The following is a 22259-nucleotide window of genomic DNA, read 5'->3' as shown; positions in this document are numbered from 1 at the left end:
CATATAATACATACATACATACATACACATATGCACCATGAATATTCCTGACATTCATAGAGGTCAGATGAGGACATCAGACCTCCTGGAAGCACCATTTCAAATGGTTGTAAACAGCTGTGTGGGTGCTGAGAATTGGACTCAGCTCCTCTAAAAGACAAGTTGATGTTCCTAACTGCTGAACCATCTCCCTAGCCCTTAAAAATGCTTTCTTGTAGATCCCCATCTCTATAGTTTTAAAGTAATTTAATTTAATTTTTAAAGTTACTTAAATTACAGAATTTGTCCTTTCCTATATAGTGTTTATTGAACTGCAGAACGACAAATTTAGTGCCTATTCAGTGGGACCTCCCCTACCTTCACTGAGTCCTTTCTCATACTCACTGAGACTTTTCTCATACTCACTGAGACCTTTCTCATATTCACTGAGATTTTTTCTCACACTCACAGAGAGACCACTCTAATCCCTTTGGCTATTTTATCTGCTCCTTTTCTAAAATGCGCTTTTCTACATTTGAATATCAGGATCTACCCTCCCACTCCCATGTTAGTCAGCACTGAGACAAATTAAGTGGTTCCTGAAAGATGAAGACATGGTTTTCAAAGCAAGAAGGTGAATGAACAGAGGAATTGCGCAATACCTCTGGGGCAGTTACATTAGCAGAAAACTAAGCAGGCTTTCAAAGGACTATGGTTCTGTACACAGTATCGTGGCTAGATGAAATTCTAAAGTTTCAGGGGAAAGTACTCAATTTCAAATGAGTCTGTGTGTATACGGCACCAAACCATTCAAACAAAACCTCGAGTGAATCACTCAGGAGTATGGGCTTTCCTAGTAGAGATTGCAGGTCTCCACTGGAAATACGTAATATGGTTCTGACCTGTTCTGCTTTTGGGTAAACGTTGCTGTAACTGCTTTAACTGATGGCTGCTAATCAAACACAAGCTCAGCTAACAAACCAAGGAGTCAAACATGTTAACTCTGTTTAAAGAAAGAAAGAAGAGATTCTGGTTTACGGTCAAGGGGAATATCCCACAAGTAGAAATGAATATGCAGTTATCTTTATTGTCTTCATGGTATTTTTAAGCTCTTAGTCCAAAATGGAGATCTAAAAGGAAAGGAGGCTCATGAACTCCCCAAGGCTGAGTTACTTTATCACGCTATCCCTTCTCTTTTCTTGGAATAGAAAATGTAAGACTTCCTAGTCAGACTCTAAGGAGCGTGCCTGCAGAGGTTTCCTACTTGCACTATGCACTCAGAAATAGGCTCAGGAGCAGGCTGTCCGCTTGCCTCAAATGTCCGGAGGCTCCAGAAGACTCTTGCTTCTGAGCCTTGTCTATGGGCCCTTCCAGCTTGCTGTTCCCCACAGACAGGGATCATGCCTTTCCAGTTGTGAGATGAGAAATGCAAATGTAGCTCTCTCCAGATGTGACCTGTCCTCCGCCAGTGCTGACCAGGAGCCCATGCATGCTTTGTGCTCTTTGTCATTCTTGTTCCAGTGATTGATGGTAATGAATTTCTGGTGTCTCTAAGGCCTGATCTCTGTGGTGCTCCACCCTGCCTTCCTTTCTCCTTCTGGAACCATTCAGAAAGCCAAGTGCGGGAGGCTTCTTGCCCAAATGCTCCAGTGGAAGAATGTGGGGGAGCCAGATGTGAGCGGGACCTCCCCTGAGTGAGGAATATGCAACCAAGAGTCCCAGCACATGTTGGCGAGGGATGGCTTTCTGAGCAAACCTTGGATTTGTAGCATTGTGCTATCCCCACATCCAAGTCAAAATGCCTGTCCAGATTAAACGTCAAAACTGCCCTGTTATCATCTCCGTGTTTTACTGGGTATCTTTGAAGAAGAAAGAACCCTCTGGGAGCCTAATTGATCCCAGGCCTGATATTTGGACATGGATTTCCATGACCACTTCAGAGGGGGGAAAAACCCCACTATTTTAAATCCAGGTATCACATAATGTTTCAACTGGTGAGCACACATTAGGAACATTGTAAGAAGTGATGGGAGGTGTGTAATTTGACGGTTCTAGTAGAGTTAGGTACCCAAAACGTTGAGAGCGGTGTGGCAAGAATTCATGCCAAGACATTTGCAGTGTTGTCTGCTACCAACATCTACAGTGGGATTTGCTCACGCTTCCTACAAAGGTCACCATGGGATCATTCAAGACCCAGGGCATGAAAAAACGCTTTTATTAGTCACCAACAAAACAAAATGAGAACAAGTTTGTCTTTGAAAAGCCCTTACATCTTCATGTTTTAGGTCTGAATGGCTATAAAATAAAGCCTAATAGAGTTTAAGTGATATTGTAATTAATCACTGGATTTTCATATCTCTTGAAAGCCCTAAGTTAGATATTAATGAGGTAGGGTGAGGAGAAATCCTGTCGTACTGAGCCGGAGTTATAAGCCTTTTGCATAGGCATCCAGGCACTCGGCACATGGGCACACAGGCTGGGCTTTTGTAACAAGCAGCTGTTGGCAATAGGATGTACCACTGATCTAAGGGAAATATCAAGTTTTTCATTGATTAAAGTGAGATGTCAAATGTGCATAAAAGTTGCTAGCTGCTGGAAAATTCCTCCAGTTGAAGGCTCTTTCCTTCTTGCTTTTCTCAAGGACTAACACCAAACAAGAGCTCCTTTTGACAGCGTCACATATTGGGTGATTGTCCCAGGAAAGTACAACGCACTGCTTTGGTGTATAAGTGCTCATGATTTGTGTTATTTAATTGGGAAGAATGATAGGCTAAACAATCTAGGTTAAGTCTATTCTTAAAGGTATATCTGTGGAGTGTGTGTGTGTCTGTGTACTATAAGGAACACACATAATCAATGGACAGTGAAAATTTACTTTGAAAATTGAATTAAAAATTTCAGTATCATACTGGACTCCAGTTTTCACAGCTGAGCAGTACAAAAACCTCAGACATACACAGTCACTCACCTCATAATATAACGGTAAACTGCCACTTGTGGGCTTTTTCCCCTTTTTAGCTGTAGCAGTTCCAACAAGTGTCTGCATTTCATTTATCTGCAACAAAGTTGAATTAACTTGTAATGAAAGAAAGATTTAAGGGACACACAGACCCGTGAAAATTTCTATGATTTAAATGAAACCACTAGGGGACTTAACAAGAAAGTAGACGTGGTATTTATAACCTCTAGTCGGGTGCTGGTACCTGCATGTGTGTGCCGCCTGACCGCTCTTCTCCATACCCTCATTACCCTCTGACTCGAGCTAGCTTGGATTCTCTATAGACCTCAGTTTTCAATTAGCTATGTGCTTTTTTAGTCGACTATTTCATTATCATCTAACCTCGTACGAAATGAATCCCCGGAAACCTTAGCACTGTGTCTGGAATGCTTACAGAAGTCTGTGTCCGTGGGGTGAAGTCTGAACGGACTGCCTTAATGAAAAGGCTAGTCCTTCCAGAAGAAACATTTTACACTGGTTCTCAGGGTTTGTGTACCTGGACTAATCCATCGCAAATAACTAAGTAGTCCAGGGCATGATCCCTGTTGTATAGTCTAACAGTCCAATCCATCAGTTTGAGGAAGAATGACTTTCAATGTACTGAGGCAGAAAGGGACAGGTACCTGCTGCAGAGTTTCTTTCCATGACACGATACTGAAGAGTTTCCGCTGAGGGAGTTGGACAGCCAGGTCGAGGGCGTTAATGAGAAGCTCATCCTCAATTTGGTTCCCAACCACGAAGGCAATGGAGGCGTTCCAATCATTCTGTTACAAGAACAGACAGAATTAGCTGTGTTCTTCACGGGGTAGTTTTTCATCCAAGACTCTCACTGAAAACCAGGACACATTTCCTTTTTAGAAATACACCACAAGAGCTTGGGATATATGGGAGAATTATCAAAGTAGTCACAAGGCGGCAGTATTGTGCCAAATTTCATGCAACTTGACGGCAACCAGTTTCCTTAAGAAACCAGGAAAACCGGTTCTGAAGATTTACATTCCAGTAGAATACTGCTCCCCGCCCCCAGTAGAATAATGTGCTGTTCCCCCCACACTACCCCTCACCGTTTGCATTTGCAATCAATACATGATAAATATGCCACAAATGTATTGAAACTTCTTGTTCTTTCTTTAGACAGTGACTCTAAAAAGTGTTAGTTTTATAAGAAATTCAAACAGTAATTGGATATATTTTGGGTGACACTAAGGAAGTTGCTAGTGAGAACCAGCAAACACCCTCTCCTCTTACTGCAACAAGATGAAAGTATCTGACAAAATTCAACACCCTTCATGATAAAAGTCTTGGAAAGATCAGAATGCAAGGCCCATACCCAGAAACAGTAAAAGCAAGATATAGCAATCTAGTTGCCAACATCAAAGTAAGTGATGAGAAACTTGAAGCAATTCTATTAAAACCAGGGACTAGACAAGACTGCCCACTCTCCCCCTACCTATTCAACATAGTACTGGAAGTCCAAGCCAGAGCAATTAGACAACAAATGGAGGTCAAAGGGATACAAATTGGAAAGGAAGAAGTCAAAATATCTCTATTTGCAGATGATATGGTAGTATACTTAAGTGACCCCAAAAATAACACCAGAGAACTCAAACAGATGATAACCAACTTCAGCAAAGTGGCTGAATATAAAATTAACAAACAAATCTGTAGAATTCTACTCAAAGGATAAACAGGCTGAGAAAGAAAATAGGGAAACGACACCCTTAACAATAGTCATAAACAATATAAAATACCTTGGTGTGACCCTAATCAAAAAAGTGAAAGATCTGTATGACAAGAACTTCAAGTCTCTAAAGTAAGAAATGGAAGAAGATCTCCGAAGATGAAAAGATCTATCGTGCTCATGGATTAGCAGGATTAATACAGAAAAAATGGCCATCTTACCAAAAGCAATCTACAAATTCAATGCAATCCCCATCAAAATTCCAACTTAATTCTTCATAAAGTTGGAAAGAGCAATGTGCAAATTTATTTGGAATAACAAAAAACCCAGGATAGTGAAAACTATCTTCAACAATAAAAGAACTTCTGGGAGAACCACCATCCCTGACCTCAAGCTGTATTACAGATCAAACTTGATAAAAACTGCCTGGTATTGGTACTGAGACAGGCAGGTAAATCAATGAGATAGAATTGAAGGCCCAGAAATGAACCCACACACCTATGGTCACTTGATCTTTGATAAAGGAGCTAAAACTATTCAATGGAAAAAAGACAGCATCTTCAACAAATGGTGCTGGTTCAACTTGTGGTCAGCATGCAGAAGAATGCAAATTGATCCATTCTTATCTCCTTGAGAAAGATCAAGTCCAAGTGGATAAAAGGCCTCCATATAAAACCACATACACTGAAACTAATAGAAGAGAAAGTGGGGAAGAGCTTAGAACACATAGGCACAGGAGACATTTTTCTGAACAGAACCAATGGCTTATAAACTAAGATCAAGAATTGACAAATGGGACCTTGTTAAGTTGTAAAGCTTTTGTAAGACAAAGGACACTGTCAATAAGACAAAACGACAGCCAACAGATCAGGAAAAGATCTTTGCCAATCCTACATCTGATAGAGAACTAATATATAATATATACAAAGAAATCAAGAATTCATACTTCAGAGAATCAAATGATCCTATTAAAACTTGGGGTGCACAGCTAAACAAAGAATTCTCAACTGAGGAATACTGAATGACTGAAAATCACCTAAAAAATGTTTAGCATCCTTAGTCATCAGGGAAATGCAAATCAAAACAACGCTGAGATTCCACCTCACACCAGTCAGAAGGGTGACAACAGATGCTGGTGAGGATGTGGAGATAAAGGAACACTCCTCCACTGTTGGTGGGATTGTAAACTGGCACAGCCAATCTGGAAATCAGTCTGGCAGTTCTTCATAAAATTTGACATATGGATGGAAATACAAAATATCATCCTGTGTGAGGTAACCCAATCATAAAATAACATACATGTTATGTACTCACTGATAAGTGTATACTAGCCCAAAATCTCGGAATACCCAAGAAGCAATTCATAGACCTTATGAAGCTTTAAAAGAAGGCAGACCAAAATGTGGATGATTCAGTTCTTCTTAGAAGGAAGAAGAAAATACTCATGGGAGGAAATACAAAGACAAATTGTGAAGCAGGGACTGAAAAAAAAGATTATCCAGAGACTGCCTCACCTGGGGATCCATCCCATATGCAGCCACTAAACCCAGTCACTATTGCTGATGCCAAGTAATGCTTACTGGCAGGAGCCTGATATGGATGCCACCTCAGAGGCTCTGCCAGAGCCATACTGATACAAAGGATGATGCTTGCAGCTAACCATCAGACTAAGGACAGGGACCCCAATAGAGGAGCTAGAGAAAGAAGTGAGGAGCTGAAAGGGTTTGCAACCTCATAGGAAGAACACCAATATCAACCAACCTCACCCCCCCCACTCCTCCCAGAGCTCTCAGGGACTAAAACACCAACCAATGAATACACATGGATGGACCAATGGCTCCAGGTGCATGTGTAAACAGAGAATAGCATAGTATGGCATCAATGGGAGGAGGAGCCTTTGGTCCAGTGAAGGCTTGTTTTCCCTGTGTAGGGGAATGCCAGGGCATTGAAGTGGGAGTGGGTGGTTGGGAGTGGGAGCATCTTCATGGAAACAAAAGGAGGCATAGGGGGAGGGGCAAAGGGATAACATTTGAAATGTAAATACAGAGAATATCCAATAAAAATGATAAAAAAAGAATGTGATGGCTAATTCATAGAAGGATTCTTCTTACATTTAGGAAGAAAGCTAAAACATTATTCTTGGAATTTTATCACAAAGAATTTAAAGAAACAAGTTACTAAAGACAAGGATATCATCTGGTGATTCCTTTATCTCTGTTATTATAATTTCTATTGGAAAAGGCAAATCCTTGGGAGATGGAGGAGGACTATGTGCATTTACCCCTAACCCTCACCAGTTCCTGGTGTTTGCAAGGAGGCTGGTTTCTATTTCTGAAGAGAAACAATCTCAAGGGGGAGGTCGGACAGGCACCCACCACAAAGGCTCTAGGGAACAAAGATGAAAAAAAGGGAATGCATCCCAGCCACTAGTGTCTTCCTGTACAAAATAAAAGAGCTGAGCATGGCAGTATCTAAGCTACCCTGTAGCTCACTGGTTCTCTACCTGTGGGGGGCAACCCCTTCTGGGGTCAAATGACCCTATCACAGGGTCACTCGTGACCATCAGGAAACACAGATATTTACATTACAAGTCATAAGAGTCGCAAAATTACAGTTATGAAGTAGCAACAAAAGTAACTTTATGGTTGGGATCAGCATAGCATGAGGAGCTGTGTTAAAGGGTTGTCGCATTAGGGAGGAACACTGGGAAGGTTTAGAGCCACTTGCTGTAGCTACCTCTAGAGGCCCGACATCGACGGAGTCAAACCTACTCTTAGCAGCTGCCAAAAATCTGGAAATCCTCCTGCAGTTCTGTTATTGTTTGTGTGGCTCTTTTGTCCTCTGTTCTGTTCATAGTCAGGCAGATGTCAGAACAGAATCCACGGGGAGGAGGGGAACAGGGTCCATTCTTGCCATCACATAGGAGCTGTCTGCAGTGCTGCTGTCTGCAGTGTTGCTGTCTGCAGTGTTTCTCCATGGAAACTCACTATATAGTGAGATCCACTCGGTGTCCAGTGTTATTGGGAGAACATAAGCACACATGGAAATAGAAAAATGTGTGCTTTACTTACAATGTGCTAAGCGTGCATGCATGTAGGTTGGCATGCCTTTGTTTTAAACTCTGGTATTGAGTTTAAAACCAGTCCTTTTGGATGAAAAATTTCATATATATATATATATATATATATATATATATATATATATATTTAAATTTTCTGGCTCTAAAATGTAAGTATGATATTTTAACAGACTGTTTAGAGAAGAATTTCATTGCCACAAACTGACCTTCCTTGCACTAGGCACCAGTCTTGCCCCTCCCATCAAAGCTGCATTATAGAGAGAGCTGAGGGAGGAAAGTCTCTTCTGTTCTCACAGAAAAGCACTCATCTTCTGGGTAGGCAGTGTGTTAAAGCTCCAGCAATGACAACTGCCCCTACTCCTTTCTCTGCAAGTTTCTTTGCCAATATTTGAAATCCAAGGATGACAAAATGCTTGTCCCTTAGGTCTTTTAAAGACAATTCCAGAAGAGGGTGCTGTAGGCCATCACCTTCTACCCATTAGGATCCTTGTGAAAGGCAGATGTTGGCCATTCCAGACAAGAAGAAAGGGGAGAGGAGGAAGAAGCAACTAACAATTACTGTGGATCAGCCATGTGCCGGACACATGTTACCCCACAGAACCCTCAAGGAGCTCCGTGAAATAGGCACACTGGTATACTTCAGATGGAAAGGCAGGTTCAGGAGTTCAACACCTTGATTAAGATAATTTTGGCAGAAACCCATCTTGGGACTATACTGAACAATGGTAAGTCTGTGATTGTTTCAGGATAGTTCTGAGAGCAAGTCACTAGAATCAGAGTGACATTACTAATTGGTAAAGATTTATATACTTGTAAACATATATGGCGCCTTCAGAAGTGACTTATATTTGACCCTTAGAACACTGTAAATCAAATTTGAAAAAAAATGGTATTTTACAGAGGGTGAGGGGTGAAGGGGAGCCTCCACATTTTTCTCTTCAGAAGCCCAGTGCTTTGGACTTTAAAAACAAACAAGTCCCTTTTGTTTTGTTTGGTTTTCAATCCATGGTCCTATGTGTTGAAACTTGAGCTATGTCTGATGTCACATTTGAGAGAGTTCATCTAAGCTAGAGCAGGGCCACTCTCCCATTTGATAGCGTCCAAGACGTCTACCTATGGCCCAGATTCCACCCACACACTGGGCCTTAAAAACAGTTTTCATATTGATTCTATCCTGTAAAGCAGAATCCATGGAGGATGGAGCTGAGCTACAGATTCATGTCTGATCAGAAGGCGGGGCCCCAGGAAACATGAGTTGAAGTGGCCAGTCAGGGTGTGGAGGACACGTGTAAGGAAGGCTGCACAGACTCCTGTCGGCAGCAGGGGGCAGCAGGAGGCTAGGAAATGCACACTAGGGAATGACGGAGGCGTGGAGGCTACCTAAATAAATGAGGCTCTAAAATGTACTTCTGGGTCTTGCTGTTAGCATTCTGGGAAAATTGCAGGTTCCAAATCTCTACCAACAACAACTTCTTTAAAAGTAGGACGTCGTTTTAGGGGGTAAAAAAAAAAAAAACAAAAAAAGAGGATGGGAACATGATTTGGTGAAATATTGTTAAAAACAACAACAACAACAACAAAACTTCTCCACTTAAATCCCACTTCAACATACAGTTAAACAGAGTCCTCAGATTTAAGATCACAAGGAAGCGAGAGAAAATGTCATACTGACCACGAGAGGGAGATGACAAGGGCACACACTTGTGAGTACAGTAGTGCTCCTACCTGTAGGTAAATTCGAAACACTTCAGGAAGCATGAGTGTGTTTAACAGGAGCTGAGAAATGAAAGCTGTCCACTTTAGGAAATGCAGTGGCTATATATTCCGTGGTGAGGGAGGGGACTTTTTTTTTTTAATCTGACACGCCCAACACCTTGACAGTGAAAGTGACTCACTGCTACTCGGAGACATGCATGACACACAGATAATGCTGTGTTATTGGTAAAGTTGGTCAAAGGTGGAACGAAACCATGTATGGACACAATCCATTACCTTCTATTTGCTTAACCAGTCTTACCTAATTTGAAGCCCGGCAGGAGGGCGCCTCAACCCAAATACTTACATGTAGTCTCCTAAGGCAAGAAAGCATTCAATACGTGCAGGGAGCCTGGCCAGCTCGCAAAGTCTCAGGTCTCACAGACATGGGGTAGATTTAGAACTATTTTTCTTTCGTATATTAAAAATTCTCCAAATTTCACTGGGCATTCCATATTCTAATATGATTATAACAACTCTTTCACTACCAAACGAGACACTGCCTCTGGACAAAGGGACTGCGATTTCTTCCTTCTGTTAGCAGGAGTAGTCATGGAGTATGGGAAAGACGAGGAAAGGCTGCTTTGGTGGTGGCCTTCTATAGCACTTTCTGGGAGGAGGTCTTCATGGATCTCTATCCAGAACTTACCTGAGAGCCTTCATTAGAAAAAGACATATGAAAGTCTTAAGTAAAATCCATGCAGCCTTCAAGAAGCTGGGGTTTGCTGAGAGCCATTTAACACAAAGGGTCGATGCTCAGCTGAAGGGAAATTCTTCTCTCCTGTAGATTTACCACCTACCACCAAATGGACAGGGTTCTTGAACGTCTTTCTCATGCTAGGGCTTTTTTCTTTCTTTCTTTCAAAAGACTTGGCTCTCCATCAGCAGAGGAGTGTTAGTGTGGGCTTTTGGCCAGGAGAAGAAATATTTTCATTACCTCACACTGGCTGCTACAGTTGTATCTGTTAAGAAGGAATTTTTTAACTGTAAACTAAGTTGAAAGTTGAGGTTCAGTAATAGACATGTTGTACAATAAACAAGTACAATGTTAACGACATGATTTTACCTGACTCTCTGTATTAAGCAGGTATTTATCACAGACCCTCCTCTAACTGCACAGCCTTCATAATTCCTCATAAAACTTAGTTTGATATATTGGCGTGTCCTGCAATGAGGGATCCTTATTTAGGAATTAGACCATTGGGCCATCGTATGTTCACAATGAAACAGAAATGATGCCTTTTATACTGTGACCTCTCCGTACCTGCTGTGCACAAACAGCAGAGTCAGACTCTGTGTAAGGCATGGGGATGCATTTGGATACTCTGAGGACTTTCATCTTGGAATCATAAGTGTGAGAAAGTAGCGCACCAGGTATCTGGGGTACACATTCTGTTGTCCTTCAGTCTCCCCAGAGTAGAACACATTGGATAGACCTGGTGTGAGTCCTACCTGGGATCAGTTACAAGGGTTTGGGACCTGGTGATACATCTTTCCTGAGAGCAACTCAGGTAAGCACCTGATGCAGGAGGAAGTAGGCTGCTAAGGACACAGGGACAGCATTAACAACAAACTCAGTCCTTCTCTCTTCCCGCCTCCTTGCTCTTTCCCAACACTCATCAAAATGATGGCCTGGCTCCTCTTGCCTCCCCTGCTATGAAGAGTCCACGAGTTCTGTGAGTTCTGTAAACTTCAGGCATTGTGGAAGAACGGGAAGGCGCAACAGTGGGGAGAGGAGGTCTGTGCAAGGGCAGCTCACCACACCAGAGCTAGGAGAGAACCGCATGGCCTAAACCTGTCTTGGCAGCGGTGCCACCTTCCATGCACGTTAGTCCCTGATCTCTATCCAGGGTGACATGGGGGCCAGTGGTCATTACTCTCTTCAGCAATGTCCAGCTTCAAGGAGTTTGTGCCTGCCACGTTGGTAGTGCTGTAGTTGGTGAATGCTATGTACCAGGGTGTTCTACCTGGAAGCAGGTTGTTAGTCATTTCTCCACAGCACCTTAGGCCAGGCTGAATGTGTAAGGCTGGCCCAGAGCACATGTTTATTGAAGAGGCCATGGCTATCTCTGAGAAAGTTCTGAGGAGTACAAAGGGGTTTATTGCTTTGTACACAGGAACCCCTGTAAGAGAAGCAGGGGCAACCCACTCTGTGGCTCCCCTTCCCTCCTGCCTACTCCTCTCTTGTCTCACTATAGTATCTACAAATTGAGGCCACTGCCAGACAGCCGCCTCAGCAGTGAGAAGGCTCCTGCACACTGCAGTCATCCTTGGGATGAACACTGGCGTATGGTGATTGAGAGTCCCGGTTTGGAAGACAGCATGGCTTGATTCAAACCACGGCAGACTAAGCTGTCGAGGCCCTGGGTAAATGGCCCAACTTGGCTGTTTTCCAGGTAAAAAATGGAGACAGCAGTGATAAGTCATATCTCTCTGGGTTGCTGTAAAGACTGAGTGAAAAAAAGATTCTACTGAGATCCTTCTCTCGAAGTAAGCATAGTTGATACCATGAATATTAATAGGGTGGAGCTTCTGCTCTTACTTGTCATTGTCCTAACATGTTTGCTTCAGACACAGTGAGCTTATGGTTGATTCAAAGAAAAACACTATCAGAATATTAATATTATCATTGTTAAAATAAACATTAATTTGAATGATAGTTTGTAATATAATTTTCTTTTTGAAAATAATAAAGATGACTCTAAAATAACTTTTCCCCCTGGAGGAGAAAGCCCAGGTCTCTTTCTCCTCTCTCTCTCTCTCTCTCTCTCTCTCTCTCTCTCTCTCTCTCTCTCTCTCTCTCTCTCACACACACACACACACACACACACACACACCACAGTATCTAATATACTAAAGAGATGCTCATTGGGAGAGTTGTGGGAGAGAGCATTAGACTGTGGCAGGAGGTACCTTTCTGTCAATTTGGATATTGTATAAACTCTCAGAAATACTAGACAGCACCACACAACACAACACAACACAATGCACTGGAGATAGAAAAGTGAGGTTGCTTTAAGTTGTAGATGTGTACCTTTGCTTTCAGCAGGAGGCAGCGAGTGCTCAGACAACCACGCTGTAGAAGTGTTCCCCAGAAAACTTGTCATTAGAAGTGAGATCTGCTTCCATGCATCAAAAGTGCAAATGGGTCCGTTGTTTGCAGGGGAACAGCACACATTAAGCTGGTTAATTTTTGTGGCTCTAGATATAAAACCCAGATGTCCATTCAGGGCTAGTTCTTAAGAACAAAAGGAAAGGGAGTGAAGTTTCTGGCCAGGGGCTGAATTCTGGCTCCACCACACCTTCAAGGTGTAATGAAGTTTACCACCTATTAGACTCGGGGTCTTAAGGGTTGATTTGTTAATTAGATAAGTAAATAAACCCCATGCCTCTATTGCCGGGGCCACTTTCTTTTTCTTCAGGGTACCCACATACTAAAAAGGACTTCCAGAATTCCTGGAATTGTTCAGAGGGTGCCTTGCTAATGGTGGTCTTTTCTGCAACCAAAGGGTTCTAGGACATGCCATTTAGACTGCATCATATTCATCCCACACACCACATAACGACTTTCTATAAATGCTTCTTGAACATGGTTATCGAAACCACACACTAAAGAGAATTTTACATAAGCTCGGTATAGAAAGGTTGACCCGAGTGTGTGCTGTTCTGTCAGCTGCTCTCGGCACCGTGGAAGGAACTAGGCTTCCGAGACTCTGAGATGTGACTTAGAGAGCAAGAAGGCATGCGTCTCTGATGCCTTGACAAAGTTGTGGATGTCTGATTCTCGGCGATGAGAACTCGGCAGGCTACAAATAGTTGTACTGTGCATGTGTGTGCTCAGTGGCTGGCTGGTTTCTCTTGTCTTCGTAAATGTTAGACACGATCTCTAACACTAGTGACGTGCTTCTGGTAGGGTACATTGCTCAAGTGCTGTCTGACTCTGCCTTGCAGATTCTTACCCAAATGGCTGTGTGCTGATCTTCCACACAATAATGCAGCCTTCAAAGAAAAGTGCTGGGCTCTGGTGGACAAATAATGTAGCACCGGTTTGTTAGTTGTTAAGTACTGTACAGAAGCATCTGGCCAGTATCTACAAGGGAAGCAGCTGGCTTCCCAAAGAATGTTCTGCAAACCTGGGCTAGAGGAGATGCTTGCTTCTGTGATTCTAACTTCAGACTGATCCTTAGGATTTTTTTTTTCTTTTACACGATTTAGCCTCTGGCTTAGGCTGTTTGGTTGGTGTTGATTTTTTGGTTTTTAATTTTTGTTTTGTTTTATTTTTCCTGTTTTTCTGGAGTCTTTGGCCCATCCCAGCAATCTATCACATGAGTCTAATTCAGTTTTGCTCCATGCTTCAGAGACTTTTAAGGCAGCTATTAAAACACCACATGGAAAAGCTTTGCAGAGAATTCTACTCTGCAGAGAAACCACAGAAACCACGACACACCTTAACTTTCTCCCCGCCCCCACAGTTGGCTACAATTACAGCTCCATTATGTTGGTGCTCTCCAACCAATTTTATTGCTTGGAGCAAAATCTGAGGTCCAGAGTGAACTTCAGAACATAAAAAGTAAGGCAGGCTCAGAAAAAAAAATGAAACAAGTTTCTCTGGCTTCTCAAACAACAAATATTACATATCAGAGACATTCTTCTAGCAGGGAGACTGGGGAGGGCCAAGCAGAGTCCTGCTAATTGCTCCACAAATGTAAAATTGGAATCAGGGACTTGCCCCAAAGAAAGGGGTCTCTTTTCATCAGCACACATTAAAAGGGATGCTCTTTCATCAGCTCCTTCCTCGGGCAGCGGGCCTTCTACTCCTTTCGTTAGATCCCCACAAGGTTGAGTCACTACCTTCCACGTTAAATCTCCAGGCAGATCCCCAAGATGTAATTATGCCCGTGTAGCTCTGTCTGTCACACGTCCAGCCACCCACATCCTCTGAAATGTGGCCTCTCCACTGTGCTTTGTGTTATAGTCTGTGCCGTTACACGAGGCTTACCCAGAGGAAGCAGAACAAATACTGTTCTTCTTGATGACCCATGCTGGTCTTCCTCATAACTGCTACCTAACTAATGGTCATGGAAAACCCATGTTCTTGCAGTTAGTGCAAGGTCTCCTCCCACACCCCAGCATATGATTTGCTACCAGAACACGGATCATTTTAATTCCTCCATCTGTCATCTGTCTGGATGAAGACATGATACCCCAGGTTACTTCTGACAAGCTCAAGGGTCCAAGACTACTCTGGTCACAGAGTCTATCCTATTATATTTAACTCAATGAAATATCCAACAGAGGACAATATTTTGAAAACAAAACTGCAATCCCCACTGTTTTATGAGCAGGACAGAAATGCTTTGCCTACTTATGTGTTCTGTTTGTAGATCTAGAAGTATGGTCTCCAGATTACACTGCGAGACAGAAGGGTCCAGAGCAGTTCCAGATCTTATGAAATGTTGAATTTGTATCAAGGAAATGGGGACAGATGGGGTGTCTCTAACTTCCCTATGGGTATATAAGAAAATGTATGAGGACTTATCTTGGGCAACAACAAGAGGGCACTGACTTGGTTTCTTGCCTCAATCCAACAAAAATCAAGTTAACAGTTTAGTTAAAAAACAAAACAAAACAAAGAAAACAAGTTCTTACTGAATGCGGCTGATGTAACAAGCCACAGAGAATACATAAATATAACTAAGACAGTAGATGGCAAGTAAGCAGGCAAAGCCTGTATCGCAGCATAGGGGTGGCTTCGCCTAATAATCCCTTGTTTGGCCAGTTTCTCACGAGAGATAGGATTCTCTGTTCTGCGTTGGGTCTGTTCTAGGTGGCCAGCATGACTTCTCCAGATGCTCGGGATCCCGGGTTTGGGGAGGTGATAAAGAGGCAGAGTTCTCTTTGAGTGAGTGGAGAACGTGGGGTAAGACTCTAAATTGACAGTCAAAGTCAATCAATCCTGGTGGGAGGGCAGGCCCTCCCACCAGTCTCCTTGGTGCTTGGCAGGATGTGTGGGTGCCTAATGAAATCCTTAAGCCCTCTCTTCCAAGAGGCCTTTCAGGGTTCATCTCAAATATCCTTTTTAAGAACTCTTCTAGGAGACAGATTAAAAGAAGTACAGGGGAGCGTGAGGCAAGTCGGGGTAGACGGTGGGAGGGCAGCACACACACAGGCAGGGCAACCGGCTCCTTAGCAGGAGCAGTTCCAACCACGGCAACTGCTTCTGGCTCATGCCTCCATCCTCACACCCACATAACTCACACATCTCCTCTACAACACGAGCCTCGTTTATAGCCCATGCGACAAAGCAGATCCAGTCAGTGATCATGATAAATCTCAAGCCCTAGATCTGCTTATGGCTGCTAATTTTCTCCAATTACACAGGTACATGGGCTCCATTTATTGCATATATCAGGGTAGTAACTCATAATAATTATCACTTTCCTATTGGTTCCTTAATAGAGCTCTTACAATAGCTCTTTCAAAGGCGTAATAGAAAGAACACTGGACGGAGCACTGGAAACCTGTCACTGTTGTTGGTCCTGATTCCAGCCACAGGGTTTTGGAAAAATATTTGAATGCTCACAACCTGAGCTATGAGAAATAATAATGTTTTTATCAGAGTCATCTATCCATCCATCCATCCATCCATCCATTCATTCATTCATTCATTCAGCTAAGACCCATTGAGAAAGGATCAACACTGAATTGAGCTTTGAAATAGAGTGGGTAACCTAAGGAACCAAACCTCATTCAACCTCAGCCTCTGGAGGGTAAAAAGTTCTATGTTCAAACACTTCATACCTAGAAATCAGTGTATGAAGTTTCCATATCAGTTATTACACTACTCATGATAATTTCTTCATTCATTCTACTTGCTAGAAGGGCACTTATGTTGGCATAATCTTAGAAACTAAAGATAAAAGGATAATCACACAAAAACAAAGCTACACATAAACTGATGGAATGAATATCTATCTATCTATCTATCTATCTATCTATCTGTCTGTCTGTCTGTCTGTCTGTCTGTCTGTCTGTCTATCTATCTATCTATCTATCTATCTAGCTATCTATCTATCTATGACTACTTGGATAGAACTCGAAACACAATGCTGGACCAAATCCAACCACAGAATTGGTATTAGTGAGAATACCTTTGCCCCAGTTCACCTTTGCACCCTTTGAGTCTAGGCCAGCACCTCCAGCTCAAGGGGCTCGGAGTAACTATTACTCATTAGTGGAATCATATCCTGAGTGCCGCAGGCTTTTATTTGTGGGTCTACACAAGCAGACTCAGTCTGAGAGGATATGCACTGGACTCTGCTGTTTTTAGTTACACTTGCCTGCCGGAGCACGAATTGGAGGCTATTTACGGGAGCATGGGGGACCTCCAGTGTTCACACGGCTGAAGAAGGTGGTACCTCTTCTTCCAGCACCATTAACTGTCAACAGTCTCTCATGGAGAAGTGGAGGCTCACAAACCTTTCCCTCTTCTGTGAAAAGAAATTATTGCCAGGCTCAGTCTTGTGCAAGTAGCTGTAGCTGCAGAGAGCTCATGGGTGCCGCAGCCCTGTTCTGTCCAGACTCCTTGGTTACCCAACCCCAGGCTCTTGCCATCTCTCTGCCTCCCTGAGCCTTGGCTCCCAAGCAGGGTGATAGGTATGTCCTGTTGACTGCCAAGCACAACACAGTCACTCTTTCTCTGCCCTTTAGACTTAGTATAAAGGCTTCTACTCTGATGCTTTCCCATCTTCTCCAAATCAACATGCCTACAACTGGCTCTTTTACTTTTTTCATTTCCCTCAAATAGCACAATACAAAAAAAGTCCCCCATCACAAAGAGTAAAAACCACGTAGCTGATTCTACTAACTTAGTTTCTTAAATTTCTATGTCTTCTAGTCATCACAGCTTTAGATCCTTTTCCTTCATTTTTCTGGGTTTGTAACCAATGACTTCTCTTCCCATTGAAACTGCACCTTCTCTTTTACTTTTTATTTTTACAAATTTTAATTAAAATAAAGTTTTAACACTCCCATCCTTTCTTTTTCTCCCTTCTAGGACGTCATGAATATTTCCTCAGACCTCTGTATTGCTCAGCCCAGTCTCTTTCTTCAGCGTGCTCTCCTTCTGCGTGAAATACATGTGATTTTTTTTTTGCCTGAGTACCAAAGCACAGATAATCTGAATTGTATGCCCTACCTTAACTCAACAAGTCTGGGATTCAGACTGAGAACTTGTATTTGGCCAATGTGTTCCTGAGTGAACATGGTGTTTCTAGACCAGGGATCAGACTGTTAAAACCACTTGTGCCTTTTTTTTCTCAGATGTAATGTTTGGGTGTCTGGAATTCTCCATTGTTCTTTTCCCCCATTGAACTCCCCTTTCTACATATCCAAGTAGCTAATAGAACATTAATTTAAAAGGAAAGAAATAATGTTTTCAATTGAATTTAATTACATGATGAAGCCATGTCAAACTTCCACATTTTAAAGTGCAGGCCAAGAAGTCTTTCCTATTGGATTAATTTAAAACAGTATGTCAAGTACAGTTGCCCACTATGTTAAACAAATTTGACTTCTAGCTGCTTGTTTATGCAGATGAAATCTTTTGCTGACCTTGTAAACTCAGATGACTTTAAAGATGTTTCCCTGGTAGCTGAATTCTTAAAAAAACAGAGGAAAACATTGTAAGAATGATCTGCAATGGAAATGATGCCAGTAGATTTAGATAGATAAATCCAGGAAAAGTGATGTTGCCAAAGGAGCTGGTGGCAGACTTGGAGTGCTACTATCCTTGAATAGGTAAAGGGGACTCTACAAGGTAAGCTATGGAGCATGAATGTATGTGTTCAGCTGACTGAGGCTGACATTAACTAGTCAACTGTCAGGCTTCACTCCATTCAAAGATGTGGTTAAAATACCGGGTCTCTGATATGACTGGATTGTAAACTTCTTTTCCATAACCCTTAGGATGATGCTAAATTCACAAGCTGTGCATGAAAAGTAAGATAGTAAGTAGTCTTGATGTTTTCTTTCTATGGTGACAATAACAAGTATAAAGAAATGTGTTCTTGTTCAGTATGATTGTCTACCTGATAGGATTTAGAATCACCTAGAAGACAAAGACTGGCGATGCCTTTGAGACTGTTTGCAGAGAGGTGTAACAGAGGCGGGAGGACTCTCTCCGAATATTGGTAGTACTGTTCCACGGGCTGGAGTCCCAGATTGAATAAAAAGTGACCTCTAGCTGGGCACCAGCCTTCTTTTGTACTTCTTGAATTTGATGTTTTGAGACTAGTGGCCTCATGTTTCCATCAGACCCACTGCTATGCCTCCCCCACCTTACTGGAGACAAACTATTGAGACAAAATAAATTCTCCATTGTCATTAAACCACCTCCATTGGGAAATTTGTCACAGCAACAAGAAATGTGACAGATGGAGCAGCATCTGAAATAGGTGACAGGGACAGAAGTCTAGGTCAACTCAATGTTCCTAAACTGAACGAGTGTGTAGTCACAAGTTTGGGAAATGCTTTTCTGTTCAATATATACTGAGTGAGAAATGTCCATATATCCTGGGCCACCCTGGGTCATACATTATAATTATATTTAACAGAAAACGAATAAGAAAAACATGCAAAGGGGATGGTGAGTGTTGAAGACAAGGAAAACCAGGAAACAAAATTTATCTAGACATTTAGGAAGCATTTTATAAGTTTCCTTACCAAAATATTGAGTTGCCATGGAAGTAGAAGAAAGATTTGTCATGGTGAATATCTGGCTTGGAGACAAAGGTGAGGTTAAATGGGTCATTCTCTGCGTGGAGGCATGTTAACAGTAGGGAATTCTGGGAACTGAACTTGTATGATAGAACTTATTAACTGCCACAAGGATATGAAAATGGACTACATAGTGAGATTTCAAGTTATGTGAGTTTATTTTCTTTGTCATTGTGTCTCTCTGATTTTGTTTTACAGATGGAAAGTCTGATGTGTAGACTTGACCAAGGAGACACATTGCAGACATAATCCAACTAACAAATCAAGGTTTCTCCTTCTCTGCCTCCTTTTTGTTATCAGCTGCCATGAGGAGATGGTGCTAAGGGAATGATTGAGTAGGTCAAGGAAGCATCACTAAATCTTTGAGAAAGCCGATGTACCCATGACATTCATGAGAGTGGTAAGTGAATTCACCAAGGAAAATACATCCCAAATTATAGCTTCCAGTGTGAAGGTTCTACTATCCACCTCAGCAAATATATTTATATGTGATCACTCCCTGCTACCACAAGGGGCCTGGGCTGCAGCCCTGGGTAAAGTCTGTGTTTACCATGTCCAGAGAAAGGTGAGGGGAAGTAGAAGACAGACATTCCCCACCCATAAAACCTTGGGTCTATATTTGGAAAGCTGGGTTCTGTTTTAGACACAAGCAAAGGGGTTAGAGCATTTGGAAAGAGTCATAGAATGAAGAAAGGGGACTAAGCTGGGGAGCTACTAAAACAGTGTTGAAATAGAAATGGGGGGCATTTTCATAAAAATGATGGAGTGTTGGAAAGATGGCTCAGCAGTCAAGGGTTTTTACTTCCAAGCCTGACGTTCTGAGTTCAGTACTAAGGACCCACATGGTGCAAGGAGAGGACCCATGATGTCCTCTGACCTCTGTGCATGCCCCAAAACCCATATAGTAAATAAATGTATAATGGTAAAATTAAAATTACCAAACGCCTTGCAACCTCATAAATTATCAATAAAAATAGATTGGTGCAATTCCTTCAGACATTTGTAAGGTAGTAGTTACTAAAGTTAAACATAGCCTTGTACCACAACATGATATTTCTAGACTTGAACATCTGTCCCAGGGGAATGAGTACATATGGCCAAAGAGAAGCTCGCACACATATTCTATACAATCATCTCCCTCAGAGATAAGCCAAGGGCCATATGAAGAACATGTATGGAAAAGCTAGAGGGTGTTTATATAATGAATGGAAAAGAACACAGTACTTACAGATGTAGAAACATGCATAAATCGCATAGAACTTGTGTTGAACACGAGAACATGCTATGCATCAGCTCATTTAAGGGACATTTAAAAACAATCAAATCATTTCAGTGGTGCTGGACATTAGGGTATTTGCTAGGCTAGCACAGAGAGATGCATGTAGAGAATTATGGTAGAGACCTATGGCAGAGTTTGTATCTTACTCAGGTTCCAAATGGATGCCAACATTATAAAAATAAGCATGTACTATTTATTTTTTTCTGAATAAAAATAATGGTGAGAAGAAAGAACATAGTTCAGAGGGGGTTAATTTTGGTATGAATGACTCAAAGAATCCTTGTGTTCACTCCCACCTTCCTCCAAGTAAGACAATATATTAAAGGCAGGGTATCCATGGATCACATTATTGAGTCCTTATCTTTGAGAAGTCCACAGACAAGGAAGACAACAGCCTGCATAACTCTAAGAAGTAAGGCAGCCATAACCGTGATATTTCCAAATGTGGTGCGACCACAGCAACATGGTCACTGAAGCAGGCGCTCCGTGATAGCTTCATGTGTGGAATGTACTTGGTTCATGGCTTTGAGAATGACAAGAAAATTGGCAAGCAGTCTCTGAGAAGGAGGGGTACGCTAACAAAACAGTTCTCTTGTATCAAACAAAGCATCAGCTTGCAGGTCTGAGCTGCCCAGTTGTGTGGTTAGATGAGGCACCCCAAGGGGAAGAATACGGAGATGGGGGTGAAGACTGAAAAGCTCCCAAAGGCTAAGTCAGTGACTTGCATAGGAGGTGAACGTGGCCATGTGAGTGCATATGACGGGGGAGAGGAGAGGAGAGATCACAGTACAGATGGTCACTGGACACAGGAGCAGGTGGCAGACTGGATGCGTTCTAACTGCTAATGGTGTAGAAGGAATGGAGGTAGTGGTAAATTTGGGAATGTCTACTATGAGCTCCTGAGCACAATCTGGTACCGAGCAAGCCGTTAGATCAGGGTCTGGGGTCTGCGCTCTGACTTAGCAGTCAGCTCATTCAGACTTAGCTAACTACAGGAGCACAGGGAGCTCCCTATGCGGCTCATTCCATTGTTTGGCACTTGTTAACTTTTTTATTTTTACTTCTAGTATTGAGCAATCCAATTATTGTGTGTGCATAGTATGTATAATATATAAATTCTTGATGAAGCAACAGATTATCAGAAAGAGACTGCAAAATCTGACTACAATTCTGATTAAGTGTCATCACAAACAGGTAAATAAGCCTGTCTCCCTAAGAGACCAAAGATGGAGAGAACCACATGAAGCCTGGGATGTGTACTTACATTGTGCAAAAACATTTTAACAGCCTGGCATTAGAGGTGCACAGCTGTAATACCAACACTCAAGAGGCTGAGGCAGGATGATTGTGAATCTGAGGCCCATCCAGAAAACACCGTGAAAGCCTGTATGGACAATGAGATGCAGCACTGCATTGATAATTTTGTATTTCTAAAGTAACAGCAATGCTTCCATAATAAACCTAGGCATGCTGCTAGTGAAGGAGAGGAACTCAATGTTGGTGATGCTAAAACTGAGGAAAGAAAACTTTCAAACCAATATTCTGCACACACCAGACCCCCAAAGCTGTGTTTTTCTCTGGCTCCTGTTTCTACTAAGTCAAATGTGCAACCACCAGCCAAGGAAACTGAAAGGGCATTTCAAGTCGACCCTTCACTAAATCAGTTGAAACAAGGTTTCAATCAAAGCATATTAATAAAGTAACTAGAAAA

General features: G+C 42.2%; 1 protein-coding gene across 1 annotated transcript in view; it reads right to left on the bottom strand.

Moving 5' to 3' along the window:
- The window catches only part of SPAG17 (sperm associated antigen 17), a gene marked incomplete at both ends in the record, with an annotated part of 212051 nt that overhangs the window by 168236 nt on the left and 21556 nt on the right, over window positions 1-22259 (bottom strand). Inside the window, 2 exons of the mRNA XM_080915775.1 lie at window positions 2948-3034; window positions 3601-3741. Coding sequence (XP_080771901.1) covers window positions 2948-3034; window positions 3601-3741 — 228 coding nt within the window. The remainder of the gene's footprint in view (window positions 1-2947; window positions 3035-3600; window positions 3742-22259) is intronic.

Source organism: Micromys minutus (genome assembly GCF_963924665.1).
Source record: "Micromys minutus genome assembly, chromosome: 4".
Lineage (NCBI taxonomy): Eukaryota > Metazoa > Chordata > Mammalia > Rodentia > Muridae > Micromys > Micromys minutus.
The sequence above is the reverse complement of the archived record's forward strand: the minus strand, read 5'-3'. Positions and strand labels throughout refer to the sequence as shown.